A 14,587-nucleotide genomic window follows, 5' to 3' on the forward strand; every position below is an offset into this window, starting at 1 on the left:
GCTTCAACCATCTCGTTCATACTATGGATCTCTGTGTTGATCTTCTCCATTTATTTATGGTCAGGGGGCTAAAGTATAATCTCTTTTCTGTCTGACCGTAGAAAATGGAATTGACCCTAAATCTTGCCTTAGTCCACTCCTTGTGAAGTTCTTTAAACAGCTTTATTTGCTTTCTTTGATACAGCATCTGAGAACATGCTGGACTTTCAGCAGTGACCCTCTGTGGCTTAGATTCCCTTTGGAGAAAGATAATGATTTTCTTTGGACAGTAGTCAAGCAAGCAGTCTTCCCCATGATTGTGGTTGTGTGTATGAACCGGAGTGAGACAATAAAGACTCAGGAAACCTTTGCAAATTGGACTTTTACCAGCATTTAATTTTTTGAGATAGTGGATATTAGATCATCATAAGGTGTAAGTCGTAATAACCATGGTTTAAAAAAAGTCTTGAAATGTTTCAATTTGTATGAGATGAATCTAGAATCTATGGAAATGTGACTATCTGAAATAAATTGCGGTAAAATGAACTTTTATGTGATGTACTTACTTCTTTTAGATGCACCTGTATATTTAAATGTTGCTTTTCCTACCAATAATATTCTATGTTGATTTTTAAATTATTATTCATTATTCTATTTCCTCTATTCTAAACCCCAGGTTTCTACAACCCAACAGGAGCCAAGATCCACGCTTTGAATGGCACAGACATAAATGATATTTGACCATCTTTTTTCAGACCAAGCACAGTCAGCATTACACTGCTTTGAATTTATTTATTTATCTATTTAAGGTTTATTCAATAGGGACAGATACAATAAACATAGACAACTGAGAACAGGCATCCCATGCAAGTATCATAGTGTTTTGTAGCGAATGCTAATTTGCAACACCCGTCCCTAGAAGGGCTTTTGTAAGAATAAAAAGCTGAAACAGTTGATTAAAAAGGGAAAAAATGACAGGGTACAATAAAGACAGTACAAAACACATTAAACAGTGACAATGTTACAGAAAATCAAACATGAGAGCAGCTCTGTTGCTGAAATAATCAAGATTTGGTAGCTTTCTTAAAGGTGGTGAAGTTTGTGATTTATTGTTAGACAACATGACACCTGTGAAGGTCAATTTTTGAATGGTCAGTGATTTTACATCAGGATAGTTTGTAACTGCAGTGGACTCAGAATAAAACAGGTTGTCATTTTGAGCTTCATGAAAGCACTTTCTCTTGCAACTCATGAATGAAACAGTAAATGAGTAGTAGGACAATGTGCTTTGAAAGGCTGTCATGGTTGCAGTCTAATAAACACATACCATGAAGGTATCCATAGATACAGTAGAACACACGTCCCTGAACAGCTTCTGTCGAATGAGCTTGAGTTGTAAAGTTTATTTTTGTTCTGATTCAGAAATGGAACACAGGGGTATCGGGAGCATCACAACCACTTGGACACTGGTTTGTGTACTGCAGCACAATTTTCTAGATCATTGCATTTATGATAAAAGTGATACAAATGTGCTGCACAAGGACAAAACAGTCTGTGAATGAATGCGGAGCTCCTCAGGGAAAGTCCTCTAGTGCCACCATCAGTCAGTTATTTAGGTCAGTTTTATCTGTAAAGTCACCGCAAGGCTTTAGCTATGCAACATTTTACAGCATCAATAATTGCCAACAAAATTTCTTCATGTATAATGACTGAATTTTAATTTCCTGACATTTTCCGGGAACTGTAAAAGATAATCTTATACTAAAGTGTAAAACATGAAACAATGTAAAGAAGCCATCATGAAGTTCTGCTCTAGTCCATAAAGCTTTTGACCGATAAACAATATGTTTGACTGAAATGCCACAAATTACAAATATCATTCCAGCAAAAAGGTAAAATAAATAAATAAACAAATAAACGAGTGTCTGTAAAATCACAATCCACAGTACTGTGCAGTACTTTTAGGCATGTTTGAGTCAAAAACTAAAGGCTGTGAAGTAAGGTGTGTGATGGTGAGTAATCCCACGTGAGTGCACAAGTGGCAGAAGAAGGATGGACTCAACCCCTGTATTTCTCTGGATATCCTTGTATATTACCAGTAGAATGAGAACATAATCTGTTGAATAAATTACAAAGCCCACATCTTTAAGGCACAGTGTTTGTTGGATGTGGTTAGTAAGTCTGGCCTGCGGTACTGCCTGGACTGGGAGTAGAGTTGCCACGAGCCCTTGGTTGTGCTGTGTATGTCAGAAAGGCCCAAAAACTGCTAGTGGTCTCCAGGGTAGTACCAAGGGGACAAAAGAGATGCTGTGGAGGTTGACCTTGTGTTGACATGTGTCGAGCTTGACTCTGGCCACCCTCCCCGTCCTCTTCAGCCCCGGGTTGTGACACATTGGGCCCCTTGATGACTCCTAAGTGACCTCCATGCTAAAACTTATGCACATGACTGTATGTATTTGTAAGCAGGAATGTGCATGGTTATCAATGAATGCATATCAAAAGTCAGTTACATCATCTAAAACTCTTTCTTTCTCAAAAATGGAATAAAATTCAATTCAGAACGAAAGGTAATAAAAGAAGCAAAAGATGCTTTGCCTTCAGTTCAACTGATTTTACTTGTTTTATAGGAGGCAGAGATGTTAAATATCTACAGGAATACCTTTTGTTGTAATGTTAACTCACTGAAAGAGAACTGCTCTAGTTTGAGTTTGAAGACAAAAAAACTTGCAAATGTTTGGTCCAAACCAAAACTAAGGACATATGTGCTTAATTAACTGAATTTTTGCCTGAATTACATGTTACACCCCATGTATCTAGAAGTCAAAAAACCTTGATTGCTCTGTTAAAATCTGGCATCCTTCCTCTGGCCAGTCAGGTTGATTAAAAAAAATCCTAGAGAAAACAGACTGTGTTGTGTTAAGTGAAAAGTGAGTCCCTAAGAGAGTTACTGTTTCATGACATGGCTTATCAAAACCCTGAAATTCTGTGGTCGACTGATGAGCAAAAACTTAAATTCCTGTTTAAATTTGGTGTTTAGACGTACTAAATGGGACTCTAAATCCTGGAAAAAGACGACAAGATTCTTTATTTGATTAATCTTTATGCTCCTTTTCTGTTCTTTGACAATGAAAGAACTACTGTGCACTCTGAGCCTGGCTTTTCTAAACTCTTGGTATAATGTAAGCCCACGTGGACTGGATATATGATTGTGTGTACAACAATGATAAAATTAAAACTTCTGATTTCAGAAAATACAGTCAATCCACTGAAAAACAACAACAACAAAACATCCAGATCATAGCTCACGGTATCACTGTCTATAATAGATTTTTTTGTAACATTTTCATTCATACAAATGAACAATACAGTAATGAAAAGAAACATGTCCAGTAGAGGGTGCTGTTTATCAGTCCCTACATTAAGTGGACAGAAAGAGCAAGTCCCAGCATAGTAATGGTCAACACTGCAATTCAGTGAATTTGAAATATTCAAAAAGTCTGATTAAATTATAAAAAAAATTAGAAGAAATGAAAATCTCATCATTTTATTGAACCAGTGGGAGGTTTTGACATTTTTGCAGAAAAACAGCTAGGCTATGGATTGTACTTAATGTGCAGGTGCCAAATGCTGAGTTAAAGTAATGATTTTGCTATTTACTGTTTAATCCTGCTCTCACTGACACTGCTGACATTGTCGTTGGTAAAGTTCAGCTGGCCTTTGTAAAAAAAATCCCCCCAAAAAACTGAGCCGCAATATAGCCAATTAGCTATCTGCCTTCAAAGTAAAGTATGCCATAAAAAAACTTTCCTTATTATCTTTTATGTGTTTACTGCAGCCAGTAGTCCCCAATTCGGAGGCTACATGCAGAAAAATACCCATAAAAGCTTGTGCTGAAGACTCTGCTGAGGACCTAAGATCAAGTATTGAGATAGGTCCTTGTCAGTTCATTCATGTGAGCCTCCTAACATTGGGGGAAGCCTCCACTTCAGTCCAGATGTCACACATTCCTGCACACAGTCTGCTCTGGCACTGAGCTACTGCCCCATTGATTGTTTTAGCTCTGAACACCTGTTTCTTTTTTCAGTCTTAGAGTCAGTCTAGGTCACAAGAACCAGAACTTACAGACAGATGAGCTTTCAGCATTTACATGAAAACTCACTGGGGTTTTCCAAGGCCTCCCCACTAGTGTTTCTCTTGTGTCTCTGTAGAGAGCAGTGGTTGTTTAGCTGGGATGGTGGTTAGTCTCCTGGGAGTGCATTCCTGACCTCCTGCATCATGTGAAACTCAATCCAGGCTGCCCCCTTTGTCACCGTTTAGCTCTGCTGCCAGCTGGAAAACAAACAAGATTGGTCTTTTTCTAATCTTTAACAGAGAAAAGAGATCATTGTGGCATTATTAAAGTGGGAAAATAATGGGGCAGACAGTTTTAGATTTAAATTACATGTACATTCAGTGAGATTGATGGACATGTGTTCCGACAGACTTGTGACTTGATTTTTTTTTAACCCAAATGTATTTTGTCAGACTTTATGTTTTTGGCATGGATTTAACAGTAATTATGCTTGCATCATTCTCATTGTTCAGTTTTTATTCTACTCTATTTCTTCATATTTTTTTGTATGTTGTTGTTTTCAATTTCATTTAATTGTATGATTATTTTTTATTATTTTATTTTGTATTTCTTTTAATTTATTTTATTCGGTTTCTGTTTTGTTTTATGAATTTAATTTTATTATTCTTTTTCATTTTTTGTATTTAATGTATAATATTTTTTTATGTTTTATTTAGTTTTATTGATTTTACTTTATCATATTTTTAATTTATTTCATTTGTTCTATTTTCTTTATATTTAAACTTATTTTATCTACTTTATATATTTAATTTAATTTAATTTAATTTAATTTAATTAGTTTTTTAATTATTTACCATGAATTAAAATCAACTCATACCAACACAGTGTCTGTGGATGCTGTGGTGTATTATGTGCTTATACCAGGAGAGGGTGCTGACTCCTCAGTAATGCTGGCTGTCTGGTATGAACTCTGTAAACAGAAGAGATACGTGTATTTATTTTAGATTCTTGCATGGGAAAAAACAATAATAGCAAAGTAAATACAAGCCAAAAATGGAAAGACTCCTCTCATCCATTTGGATTTATCACATCCACAGCTTTTGAGGCAAAAGATAATTTCTAATCTTAAGATTAAGTTGAATTTGTAAGAAGTACAGTAACAAGTTAGATGTCATGTGAACAGCTGTTTGCTTTAGTTGTACCCTCAAACTGTTCTAATACATCCACATTTTTTAATTTGCATAAAAACCTCCCTTAAAACCTTTTCAACTTGGCCTGAAGCAGGACAAATTAACCTGTTTGGCAGCTTTCCAGAGGCACAGCAGATACCAGGTTGAGTTTTGAGTGATGTAATGAGTGCATTGTACAATTGTTTTGTGAATTCTGAAGCCTTTCCCCGAGTTTCACTCAGGGTGTTTGTGAAAGTATATTCAGTACAAGACTCTTAGCTTTATTTTGAAAGAGTCTTAGCTTTCTGTTCACTATAAAGTGCTTCTTTGCCATCAGCCCTCCATGCTTAATGTACTAAAATGCTCATAATGTTGGAGAAATGTCTTTATAGTTTAACCCCATGTTATTTTCTAAACATACTGAAGCTCAGAGTCGGTGATGGTTTTCAGACTGGAGCTCACTGATAACCCTCCTGAGGTGTCATGGGACTAACTGAACTAAACACTTGGCAAACCTGGTGAAGTGCTGGCTTCTTGCTGCCTGCACATTTGACTTGTAAGGCCCAATATTAAAGCCATAATTGGGTTTGAGGATTTCTTCATGGACTGTTTGTCATTTCAGTAGATATTTGTGTTCATTTCAAATTAAAACTTAGCAGTATGCCAGCTATCACTGCCTGGGTTTCTTAGATGAAGTTGAGAACATGTTCACCAGGTAGGGTCGGTTGTTGAATTTCATTAAGTCTCACCCTGACCACCTTTGTCCCTTTAACACATGGGAGGCAAATAGCAAAGAAGCGCAAAGCATAAGAATACTTTGCAGTGCTCAGGGTGAAAGTAAGGTCCTCTTTATCTTGACATGAAAAACAAACTTAGGCTAATAATACATTTAATGATGCATGGGAAAGTGCAGAGAGAATGTCTCTGAATGTGATTATAAACCCACATGACTTTGGAAAAACATTGATGTTGATTTATAACTAGTTTTCTGCAGCTCGAAAATAAATCACATTTTACAATCATACAAATCCAATTTAGCAATTTCATCCCAAGTTTGCTTTATAATTTACTTAGAATGCCTTTAAAGTCGTTATGCTCCTTTAATGCATGTTTTGCATTTGATTTTCCTGCTTATCTCAGCGTAAGGGGTTGATCCTGCCTGTTATCTTGCTGAGAAACAACAACAATGAAAAAAATCATCAAGTAATGATTGTATTTCTATTGAAATGATTGTGTGTGAGCGCGTGCGCGTGCGCTGCACAAGTAGTTTCGCTGCCACAATGCCTCCCATGCATAATTGATGCTATAGTAATACTCCTCCGCATTGCTCTTCGGCAAAGTAAAAGCAGAGTGAAAATCGACATTATACAGAGTAAAAATAAGTACCAGTCTCCTCGTGGTCGCCCACGGTCCGCAGATGTAGCCCCCCGAACAGAGCACAGAGAAATATGCGCTGAAGTGGGTGTGTGCGGGAGAGGAGGGGTTAAAGATGGGAGGGTATAGATTGCAGACGGAGCAGTAGAAGGGGTAGGCTGGATTGTGATAGCGACAGATGTCTAGAAAACTGTGAGGGGGCACTCCTCAGTTACAACACAGTCCCCACACTGCAACCTCGCAGAGCAGGGGCGGAATCTTGCAGCTGTCACTCCAAAGGTTTACCTCCATTATCACACATCCAGCCGGAGCGTGGACTAGAAGAAGAAGAGGAACAAGTGATCACTCTCTGGAAACACAGGTCGGTCTCATTACACTCTTTATTAATTTTCCATCTGCAACATTTCTAGGATATTTGTAGGAAAAAAAGAGAAAAGTAACAATCAAGAAAGATGCCTTTGAGCTGCAGCTATTGTTCTCTCTTTTTTGCCTTTCTCTTATCATGCAAATTTGTACATTTCAAGGCTGACACTATAAAGAGGATTTTTTTTCCCCCCTTTTTCTCGTTTTAAGCAGCAGAATTTGATTTAGTGCGTCCTCTCAGGCAGGAGAGCTGGTGTGAAAGCAGGCCAAGCAATTGTAAAACCATCTAAATCTCTACTCAAAGTAGTAAAGTTGCACATCTTAGGCATTAACGCGTTATTTTGCAGAATTCTGTTGCATGCTGTGTTAGTACGACATTTTCAAACGGTTGAACAAAAAGGGCAGAGCAGCTGAGAAGCAGAAGCAGTGGGTGGGTTGAAATGGGGGATGGAGACCCCCTCTGCAGCCTTTATCACTCAAGTGTCTTTAGCCAGTGTATAGCCCAGTGTAATTCCCCCTGTATAGGAGCCCAGGCCTTTTTTTACCCTACACTTTACTATAGATTAGTACCAGTGTTTGCTGCCAAATTTGCCCAGCCCTTTACTTTTGTCAGTGTGTAGCTGCTGGTGAGGAATTCCCAGTCTTTGTTACAGGCATCCGGCACATGCTGCCTGTTAACTTATGCCTCCTTTACCTACCTGTGTGTAAAGCTTTAATCCAGTGTACATTTAACTGCATGTATTTAGAAATCGTGCCCGTTTTCAGCTCAAATCCACCATTATTTGGTGATAAAATTGTAGATTTTCTCCTTCGGTTGTACTTGCTTTGTCTGATTTGGAAACCAGGAGGATTCTGGCAAAATAAGAAAAAGGCAAATAAATGCTAACAGTATTAGAATAAAGTACAAATAGTTAGAAATAGGTCTAATAGTAGAACAAGGCTTGAGCTGCTGTAGCAGGTGGAATGATGAGCCTGGAGGCTCATGGATCATGGATGGGTCATTACTGTAAATTGGTGTTGGGATGGGCAGACATTATGGCGTTAGGTGCATCCTGTTGTCGCGCTATGGACAGATCCCAGATCATTCCCAACTCTCCCTTCACACATGTAGGGTAAATGTCTTATTTAACGGTGGACATCATAGAAAGTAGTAATAGTAGAAGAAGCGAGCAGGAGAAGCACCCGTCAAACTGATATACGCTAATTCACCAATCCAGCTTCTAAATTGGTGTTATATAAATCAGCAGTGTTAGCTCAGCAGAATCCTGGCGTGAACGTGCTCCCTAATATTCAAACAGGTTGACTTGTCCTGGGTCAGCTGAAACACAATCAGTAAGATAAAGTTGAACTTCCAGTTCTCTTTTCTGTCACTTAGAGGAAGTTCCACTGTGTGGCAATCACTAACTCTTCCCCTACGGCCCCAGCGGTGTTTTGTCATCTGCACTGTAACATATCTTTTGGACACATTTGCTTCATTCATAGAAAATGTCAGTTTGGCTTACACAGAGTTGCTGTAAATGTATATCATGCATGTGGATGTGGCTGCCGGCTCTGGAGTTCCTCATGCTCTATGTTAAGATTTTTCTAGTACTAGCAGCTTGTCATACTAAAAAGGAAAAATAGACATATCTCTACATGACAGTGGTTGAAACGAAAGTTGTAGGCCTCTTTGGCACTGTGCCTCACACAACATTCCTGGAAGTGTAGTCTGCAGTGTGTCTGATCTCAGTAAGGTTCCCATGCATTTACATTTGCTCCTTAGCCAAACTGTGTTTGGCAGAGTGCAGGTTCCTCGCTGAACTTCTAATTTACTTCCAGACAAAAGACTTCCCAGCATAGGAGTTTCTTATAGATGAGTCTTTTCCATTTGAAGGAACTAGTTTGAACCTATGCTGCATTTTAAAAGGTTTGACAGACCACATTCCTAACTCCGTGTTTAAAATTTAACTACCAAAATCAAATACCTGAGTAATCAGCTCTGTGCTTCTGAGGCAAAGTGGATCAGTGCATACTTTCGTTCCTCAGAACAAGACAATCCTGGGTTTTAGTTCACATGACTTTTTGCCTTTTCTTGAGCATTGTTCATGCTGTCTTGTACATTTTGGTTAGATTGAGGGAATACCACTTCCCCAATTAAAATGGATGTGTTTGTCTGAGAATTCAAGAAATGAAATACAATTCACACTCTTGTCTATATTTAATCTTTTATTGCAAAATAGATATACAGTTTAACTTGGTGGATGAGGCTCTTCTCAAAAGATGCTCCCTGGGTTAGTCAAACAGCAGGCTTTGACTTTCTTGGGCTCACATATCTAGAAACACCCATATGGATAGATACATTTATGACAATGCGTATTGAATACAATGAATTAGTTCAAAGCAATTAATCCATAGTAACATAGATCTAAATGTGAGGGTGCAACAAGCTTTATGCTGTAAAAGAGGCGGCTGGGGTGGAGGAGGGTAAGTTTTGCCAGCAGCAGCAGTGTGGTGCATCAGCATTGATGAAACAGGGATTAGTGAGAAGTGCTTCGTATTTAAATACACCACTGTGTTGAGAGAAAGAGCTGTGATTGGCTATGGGAGCTGACAGGATCAGCTGGCCATCAGATGATGACGGTTGAGCGTATGACTACAGTGTCCTGCATGAACTAAAGCTAGGCTTCATTATGTCCCAGCACAATCCATTTGTTTTCAGTATCAATAATTAAGATAAAACAATGTTTCATCTCTTATTCAAAGACTTGTTTTTATCCTCTTGTTCCCAGGAGAGACCATGGGAGGCAAACTGAGCAAGAAGAAGAAGGGATATGATGTGAGCGACCCAAAAGATGCCAAGAATGAGGCAACAAAAGCTGCAGAGGAGTCTGCTACAGTGGAGGCTGAAGCCACACCAGAAACAGAAAAGGTGGCAGCTGAAGAAAATAATGTAGTAGAGGAATCTGTAGCAGCTGTGGCAGCACCAACAGAGGCTGAACAATCTCCAGAAGAGCCCAAGTCTGCACCTCCAGAGGAACCAGCAGCTCCAGAAAAGGTAGAGGAACCAGTTGCAGCAGCAGTAGAGGAACCAGTTGCTGCAGCAGTAGAGGAACCAGCCCCAGCAGCAGAAGAACCAGTTGCAGCACCAGTGGAGCCTGCTCCTGTAGTAGAGGAGGTAGCAGCAGCTGCAGAAGAACCAGTTGCAGTAGTGGAAGCGGCTCCAGTTGCAGAAGAACCAGCCGCAGTAGAGGAACCAGCTGCTGCAGCAGAGGAGGTAGTTGCAGTTGTAGAAGAACCAGTTGTAGCTGTCGAGGTGGCAGCTCCAGTTGCAGAAGAACCACCTGCAGTTGTAGAACCAACTCCAGTAGAAGAACCAGTTGTAGCTGCAGAGGAGGTAGCTGCAGAAGCAGAGGTGCCAGCCCCAGTAGTAGAAGAACAAGCCCCAGTTGAGCCCCAACCTGCAGTAACAGAACCAGAAGTACCTGAACCTGCAGCTGCAACTGAAGACCTCCCCATAGAAGAACCTGTGGCAGCAGTTGAAGAAGCTGTATCGGAGCCAGAGGTTGTTCCTGCCCCTGCAGAGGAGCAAGAGCCTGTCCAAGAGACTGTTACTGAGCCAGAGATCGCTGTGGTGGAGACAGTAGTGCCTGAATCAGAGCCAGTAGCTGAACCAGCTCCAGAACCATTGTCAGTGTCAGTGCAAGTCCCTGAACCAGAGCAAATCATTGAGCCAGTGCAAGAGCCAGAGCCAGAACCTGTGCCAGAGCAAGTAGTTGAGCCAGAACCTGAGGTTGAAGCTGTAGTGGAATCTGCGGCTGTAGAGCAAGTTGAAGAGGTTGAGCCAGAACCAGCTGCCGCATCTGACATTACAGCAGAGGAGGTTCCTGCAGAATCTCAGCCTGTGGAAGTGGAATCTGTTGCACAAGAGGTTGTGAGCACTGAAGTAGAAGCTGAGCCAGAAGCAGCAGAACCTGTCCCTGAGATTCTTGTCTCTGAGTCTGTCTCTGCAAGTGAAATTACTGCTGAGTCTGAAGAGGTTGCTGAAGCCCCTGTGGAGGAGGTGCCTTGCCCAGAGCCTGCAGTGGAGAATGGGGATTTAGAGAGCGCTCCTGTCACAGCAGAGGTGGTAGAAGTAGAAGCACTCCCCACTGTGAATGGAGAGTGTGCAGATTCTGCTTCCACACCTGTGGAGGAATGCATAAATGGTGGCGAGGAGGCGCCCGTGAAGGAGCAGAGTGACTTTGAACTTAAAAAGGAGGTGACCCTCAGCGGGGATGTCGAGGAAGTTCCAGATTCAGTCCCCGACATGGTGGAGCCTCTGAGCACTGAGGTCACTCAGGCAGTCTGAAAAAAAAGCCATCACTCAAATCAATGTGAATTCAATTCAGCCCTCTGATGGCCGCAAGAAAGCCATCAAGGTATCACAAACACAGCTAGGCTTTCTGGAATGCTGTAACCACCGCAATGTCTATAATGGTAACTCAGGCGAAATAAGGATGTTTTCTGTCGAGTAACCAAAAATGAAATGCAACCACTTGAGGGTAGAAAGAGGGGGGAAGGGAAAGAGGGAGAGAGAGAAGAAGTGAGAGATGTGCAGAGAGGAGAGATTGGAATTTGAGGGTGAGTGTGGACAGACTGTGAAACTGGACAGCAGAGTGACAATACTGGACAGTAAATATATTATTAAATAAGAATGATTAAACCTGTCTTTGTGTGTGAGCCCGATGAATATTATCAAGTGGTCTATTGGAACAGCATTCATTATTAATATGTTACCTGATTTAGAATGTCATATATCCTTTCTATTACTATATGCAAAGACATGGCATAAATGTTTTGGCCTTTTATAATAATGGTACCTGTGAGGAGTGTTCATTTGAAAACTGATTGTTCGAAATAGAGAATAAAAAGAGATTGTTATAGCCTAAAGTGATCTCCTTTTTATTTTCATGAATTTTCTCAACATCAAGTGTGACACATTTGTTTTAAACACTGGGTTATGAGCTGGATTTATTGTCTCTAGTCTCAGCAAAGGATTAGACTTTCTCTTTCATGCAGTAGTAAATCTTAACTCAGTTAAACCCATGAAACCTTAGACGCATTTTTTGAAAGAGAAGCAAAGGAACATTATTTACAGAACATCTTGACTCTGTTAATTTCAAACCACTTGTTGACATCCACTGTCGCTACAGTTCATATCAGCTCCAATGGGTCAGAGTTTGCCTGATTATGCATATCTTCGAAGAGCAACGTCCTTCGGGTCATTGGCTACATTACAAATATTTTGGTTGGTGGAAAATGGCTGCAGCCGGCCTTCGTGGCATGATTTGGCAAACAAAAGAAATCCACTGTAGCCATAGAGATCAGAGGATTTCTGATTTAGCTTATTCTGTCCTCTCACATCACCATGACTCTTCTCTGAGGCTCCATGCCATAGCAGCACACCCTGCCAACATTTCACAGATCCATACCGGCAAGGGGAACCAAAGAGGGGGGAGGGGCAGGAATGCTTGCAGGAGGCAGAAAAAAAGGAAGAGGGGGGAGGGGAGGGGTGCTCTAGGATGAAAGCAAGTGCTATGATGCTGCACAAAGAAAAAGGAGATGCCCAGGGAAGACTCTCTTCTCGTTAAATATGCTTTCAAACAATTATACTGCCTGCTAAAGGCAAGCAATTGGGATAAATATTAGCTGTAGGTAATTGAGAGAGGTAAACATGTTTAACACCTACCTGATGCCTCTGTATAGAATGCTGCCACGCCTGCAGCTCACACCAGTGTCAGAGATGAAAGGGTCTTTCTCACAGAGGTGCTAACGCACGTACATTAGCAAGTGGGAGTAAAATGATATTTGTGTATCTGCCTGTTGGTGTGCGTGCATTATTATGAGGAGCTGGTGAGGTGAGGTGGAGGGTGGGCTCGAGTAGGGTATGGTCACCGAACCTTGAAATAACTGCTGGACCATGGGTCAAAGCATAAGATGAGATCTGATAGTGATAATGGGAAACTCCCGCTGAAGTAGGTACATAATGGGCCCATGCACATACCAACTCTCTCTAGTTTCTTAAAAACATACTCCAGCGCAGCACATTTATGACAGGAATGTTGTGGAGAGGGTTTGGGGGCTGGGAGGATGAACTCACTGGCATGTTTTCGTCTTTCCTGCTGAAATGTTTGGTCGAAATGATTTACTTCTTTTGCATGGGGGTTGCTGCCATAGTGCTGGTGAGCCATAACAAAGAAAGATAAATCTACAAACTTATGATCACTAAGGTAAATGTAGTGGTGCTATAAAATTCTACTTTTTGAAATAATGGGAATTAATTCTGTTATTGACAGGCTTTATACAAGGCCCAGCTGATCCTGCAGCAATGGGAACCCTGTGTGGATTTAAAATCACTAATAGGTTAAACTTACAGGCCATCAGTATTTATAGAACCACAGAGTACTGCTAAAAAAAAAAGTCAGCTGGCAGCAAAATGACCTTCAAACTTTCAATGAACAATAGAGATCTAGGGAAAGACCAGTAATGGGACACCCTTCAAGCTAAAGCAATTTAATGCAACAAGTGTTTCTTCTGGCAAAAAAAAGGTGAATATTAACCAGTTTGAGATCCATGTTACAGGCTCATCATTCCCACATTTTCCACTTTCACTTCCCTCTGCTTTATTTGCCTTTTATGTGTGAGTTCATTGGGAGAACAGGGTCCTTGTTTTTTTGCAACTTGATTTAAACACTACCCTAAAGTTGCATAGTTGTGAAAGGCCAGCTGCACTGCCTGGTTACCCCAACACTATGTGCTCTATATGCAAGCTCCTGCACAAAGCTCGGACTGTGTTCCAGCTTCTTTTTAGCCTGTGTGAAGACCAGACTGCAGGCTTTAGCAAACCCTGACTGAGAAGCAAAAGGGAAAGGAAAACGTGAACTAAATCCAAAGGTTACATAATGAGGAAACTCAAGAGGCATAGAGCCATAAGGTCAAGTTTTCAAGGTTGATGTTATTTTTTCTTGTGGGAAAAGCCTCCACAGACTAACACAGGCCATGTCTTTTTATGATACATATAAAATATTACCAGCACGTTAATGGCTGATAAGTCCAGACAGAGAAAGTGAAGACAAAACTAAAAAGGCAAATATTTCATTAGTTATTACTCATCATGCTCCCATGGTTGATCATAATATGAAGTATGTTGCATCTGCTGTGTCAGACATTCAGTCTAGAATTTATTGCTTTTAATAGTTGCCCGAAAAAGAAAGAGGAACAAACCAAGGGAATTAGCTCTGGGTTTTCTTTCTCCAGAAAATGCTCTAAATTTGATACATGCAAAACTTATTGTGGTGATACTCGTACTTATGATACTTACACTAAATGAATACAAGTAAGTCACTGACATGAATTACAGAAAATCATATTTTACTTAGTATCAGCCATAAAAGGAACAGAGAAGTAGCACATGAGAAAATGATCCCAAACTCAACATATTAGGATTGTAACAATACCTGAATTTTCCACTTTGACATGAGGGTGATAAAAATGAAATGATGATACCTTTGCCAATAACAAGGCAACAAAAGCAGAAGTCCTAGCCACACAGTATTGGGTAATTGCTTGTTTGTAATAACAAACATTTGCCTGCAAACTCCTGCACAATATC

The 14,587-nt window shown here is 40.3% G+C and overlaps 1 protein-coding gene across 1 annotated transcript; it reads left to right on the forward strand.

Annotated features, from left to right (window-relative positions):
* The first annotated feature begins 6,755 nt into the window (after positions 1 to 6,755).
* On the forward strand, positions 6,756 to 11,859 carry si:dkey-56m19.5 (calphotin). Its single transcript, XM_041817213.1, has 2 exons — positions 6,756 to 6,955; positions 9,726 to 11,859. The coding sequence occupies exon 2, from the start codon at positions 9,734 to 9,736 to the stop codon at positions 11,282 to 11,284; it is 1,551 nt and encodes a 516-aa protein (XP_041673147.1). The 5' UTR covers positions 6,756 to 6,955; positions 9,726 to 9,733; the 3' UTR covers positions 11,285 to 11,859.
* Positions 11,860 to 14,587: the final 2,728 nt, after the last annotated feature.

Source organism: Cheilinus undulatus, linkage group 1 (genome assembly GCF_018320785.1).
Source record: "Cheilinus undulatus linkage group 1, ASM1832078v1, whole genome shotgun sequence".
NCBI lineage: Eukaryota > Metazoa > Chordata > Actinopteri > Labriformes > Labridae > Cheilinus > Cheilinus undulatus.